This window comes from Alligator sinensis, unplaced genomic scaffold, assembly GCF_000455745.1.
Source record: "Alligator sinensis unplaced genomic scaffold, ASM45574v1 scaffold1667_1, whole genome shotgun sequence".
NCBI classification, from domain to species: domain Eukaryota; kingdom Metazoa; phylum Chordata; order Crocodylia; family Alligatoridae; genus Alligator; species Alligator sinensis.
In genome coordinates, this window is record NW_005842504.1 from 716,440 (window position 1) to 720,671 (window position 4,232).

General features: G+C 53.0%; 1 protein-coding gene across 1 annotated transcript in view; it reads left to right on the plus strand.

Moving 5' to 3' along the window:
- LOC102378390 (cytochrome P450 2G1-like) overlaps positions 1-4,232 on the plus strand; it is an 18,383-nt gene that overhangs the window by 8,815 nt on the left and 5,336 nt on the right. Inside the window, exons 2-6 of the mRNA XM_025213068.1 lie at positions 10-159; positions 983-1,143; positions 1,242-1,288; positions 1,844-2,006; positions 2,266-2,407. Of these exons, the coding sequence (XP_025068853.1) occupies positions 10-159; positions 983-1,143; positions 1,242-1,288; positions 1,844-2,006; positions 2,266-2,407 (663 nt within the window). The remainder of the gene's footprint in view (positions 1-9; positions 160-982; positions 1,144-1,241; positions 1,289-1,843; positions 2,007-2,265; positions 2,408-4,232) is intronic.

Sequence of the window (4,232 nt, forward strand, 5' to 3'; positions counted from 1 at the left end):
TCCATCCAGGTCTTCTCTTGGCTAACGGAGCACGGTGGAAGCAGCTCCGGCGATTCTCCGCTTCAACCCTGAGGAATTTTGGGATGGGGAAAAAAAGCATTGAGGAGCGGATCCAGGAAGAATCTCAGTACCTGGTAGAGGAGATGGGGAACACCAAAGGTTGGTGCTTTCTACACTGCTCTTGGGGTGTGAACTCAAATGCATCTGGTCTGTTTGTGGGTAATGGACATGGATAATGAAATGCCTCAGAGACCACTTTCAGAGACTCCAGGTCTCAAGTAAGAGTTTAGCTTTACCCAAGTCCTCAGAGCCCAGCAGCTCCCGTCACTGCCAGGGGAGTTCTCCAAGAGAACACCCTGGACATGCCAGGTTCTTCTCAAAATCCAGACCAGCCTGCCGGCATTGCGGGCTCTATTCCTTGAGGACCTTCATACCCTGCAGAACTTCTTCTAGCAGCTCACATCTCCAAGAGGAGATTAGACAGGCCTCTGGTTGGGGTCATCTGAACTCAGCACTCTACTATGCAGGGGGTCGGACTCGATGATCTATTGAGGCCCCTTCCGACCCTAACATCTATGAATCTATGAATTTCCCTTTCTAAAAGCACATGTCTACTGCACACCCCAGCACCAATGACAGCATGGAAAGACACATCCCAGTCCCAGCTCCCTCTCTCAGGTGTCCCAAACAGCACAGCCATGCATAGGACAGGACTCCGTGCCTCCTTGCCCCTCATATTGCCCTCTCAAATGTTTGCAGTTGGTGCCAAGGTCCTCATCACAACACCCATGACGGCAAGCTGCATCCGAGCCAGCTAAACCTGAGCCTGCATACATCTGCGGAAGTTTTGAGGTCACACCCTCAACCCAGGCTTTGGGGAAAACTCATAATTAAAACTTTACCCGCCCTGGTGTCAGGAGTCTCCAGAGCTTGATAGTCCTAAGATTGGTGCTCATTGACCCTCTGATCTCCCCACCACCAGGTTCTCCCTTCAACCCCACCCTCGCCATCACACACTCGATTGCCAACGTCATCTGCTCCATTGTCTTTGGGAACCGCTTCGACTACAAGGACCAGAAGTTTCTGAACTTGATGGGCAGCATCAACAACGCATTCTTGGATATGAGCAAGACCTCAAGTATGGTAGGTGATGTTTCTGGGGCAGAAGGAGGATTGGGCACATGCAAGATTCTCCTGTCTCTACCAATGGGGTAAAGGACCCTATTCTGTCCATGTTGTAGCCATCCCAAAGCCCCATTCCCAGTGCAGACTCAGGGCCTCCAACAGGGTGAGAACCTGTCCCTCTCATTGTTCAGGATGTTGTCCTTGACCAGGAAGAGGCTTTCTTGATGGCCTCTGCTTTCTCAGCCTTAGGGGGTTGTGCCTTCTCAGGAAGGCCCCATCTCCCATCAACAAAGATAATTAATATGGGATTACGGCCCCTGCTCTTACCTCCCAACCGGCACAGTGCCAGTACAGCACAACAGAGATTAAAGCCAATGTCTTGTGGGCCAATATCACACACATGCAACAGGTAGGGCATAAGGAACACTTCGAGCAAGTACCTAAGCCAGGCCAGCAGCCAAGGCTGGAGTCTAACTCAACAGGGGGGTCAAGAACAGATGGGTCCAAGGAAGAGATCTCCCCATGGGTCAGCAAGTGGAGATGGGGTAGGAAGGGACTGGGGATTCTGGGAGACATTTCTAAAATTGAGGTGAGCGCCATAAACCAGATAAACATGGATGATGCCACTGCAGGTCTTCACTCACGGTGCCCCCTGATCCTCCAATGAGAACACAGCTTTCCAGTCCGTTGACCTGACTCCCCTCTTCCTCATCCCCAGTTCTATGAGATGTTTCCGAGGATCATGCAATACATACCCGGCCCACACAATCGGGCTCATAACCACTACAAGGCCCTACAAGAGGGTGAGGATAAATCAGCAGAGCCTGGACCCCAGCTGCCCTCGGGACTTCATTGACTCCTTCCTCATCAGGATGGAAGAGGTAAGCAGGAGAGGGTTACTACTGCCACTACGTGTTAGGACAGGCCTGTGATGCTTTCCATGGGAGCTTACCCATAATTGAGCTGGGAACTCAGACCTAGAGTCACCAACTTGAGCAGACCCAATAACACCTCCCCTTTAGACAGTCATGTGAAGCCTGGGCAAGAGAGGCATTCTTGGTTGAGGGGCAAATCCAGGTGCAAACTAGATGCCAGGTGGGCATTATGTGCTAGGAGTCCTTTCTATTCCCTCCTTTCCAGGAAAAGCAAAACCCACAGAGTGAATTCAGCACCAGGAACCTGGTGGACACAGCAATCCAGTTATTCTTTGCTGGGACAGAGACAACGAGCTCCACCTTGAGATTCGGACTCCTGTTCTTGGTGAAATACCCAGAGGTCCAAGGTAACATGGACAGGAAATAAAGTTATTGTACCTATGTGCACCCTGAATTTGACACACACTGTCTGGTAACCAGTTCAGTCATCAGCTGGTCACTGGAGATCCACACACACACACACACACACACACGTCCAGAGTCCTTTTCAGGTTGCCAGTAGCTAGTGAGGCTGTGATGATTAGCTTTGTATTTCAGGGAGGCTGGAGCTGGTGCTGCATTGCTAACCCTGCACAGAGAACAGTTATCCTTGGAGAGCAACGGTGGTGGTTTCATAGTTGGTACGGTCGGAAGAGACCTGAGCAGGTCATCAAGCCCGACCCTCTGCCCCGGGCAGGAAAGGATGCTGTGGTCAAATGACCCCAACAAGGTGATTGTCTAGCCTCCTTTGAAGCCCCCCGGGGTAGGAGCCAGCACCACTTCCCTTGGAAGTTGGTTCCAGCTCCTAGCCGCCCTGACAGTGAAGTAGCGCCTCCTGATGTCTAGCCTGAATCTACTCTCCCTCAACTTATGGCCATTATTCCCTGTTACTCCTGGTAGTGCTCGGGGGAACAGGGACTCTCATATTGCCTGCTGGTCCCCCTTGGCATGTTAATAGGCAGCCACAAGATCCCCTCTCAGCCTTCTCTTGTGGAGACTGAACAGGTTCAGGTCCCATAGTCTCTCCTCGTAGGGCCTGCCCTGCTGCCCCCTGATCATGTGAGTGGCCCTCCTCTGGACCCTCTCCATGCTGGCCACATCCCTCCTGAAGTGCGGTGCCCAGACCTGGACGCAGTACTCCTGCTGTGGCCTGGCCAGTGCCGCATAGAGGGGGAGGATCACTGCCTTGGACCTGCTTGAGATGCATCTGTGGATGCATGACAAGGCGCGGTTGGCCTTCCTGACCGCATCCCCACACTGGCAGCCCACGTTCATCTTGGAATCAATAGTGACCCAAGATCCTTTTCTGCCTCTGTGCTGACAAGGGAGTTCCCCAGCCTGTAGGTGTGCTGCAGGTTCTCTCTCCCTAGGTGCAGCACCTTGCACTTGTCAGTGTTGAAACCCATCCTGCTCTCATCCACCCACCCCTGTAACCTGTCCAAATCTAGTTGTAGCCTGTCCCTCTCCTCTAGTGTGCCCACCTCTCCCCACATCTTAGTGTCATTTGCAAATTTGAACAAGGTGCTTTTTACCCCCTCGTCCAAGTCACTGATGAAGATGTTGAACAGTGAGGGCCCGAGGACCGAGCCCTGGGAACCCCACTGCCCACAGCCCTCCAGGTCAAAAATGACCCATCCACGACCACTCCCTGGGTGCGGCCCCCCAGCCAGTTTGCGACCCATCTGACTGCGTAGGCGTCGACACCACAGTCACCTAATTTTTTAATGAGGATGGGGTGAAAGACAGTATCGAAGGCCTTCCTAAAGTCCAGAAAGACTACGTCCACCGCGACACCTGCATCCAAGCCTTTTGTGACCTGTTCATAGAAGGCAATCAGGTTGGTCTGACAGGACCTGCCTCGAATGAACCCATCTTGATTGCCCCTAAGCATAAATCATTGGATGCGGGCGTAGCAGTGGATATAGTCTTCCTGGACTTCCGGAAGGCTTTCGACACTGTCCCTCACCCCGTTCTCATTAGGAAACTGGGGGACTGTGGCGTAGACACCCACACAGTCCAATGGGTCGCCAACTGGCTAGAGAGCCGCACCCAGAGGGTGGTAGTGGATGGGTCCTTCTCGGCCTGGAAGGACGTGGGCAGTGGGGTCCCGCAGGGCTCGGTCCTCGGGCCCGCCCTGTTCAACATCTTCATCAGTGATTTGGATGAGGGGGTGCAAAGCACCCTGTTCAAATT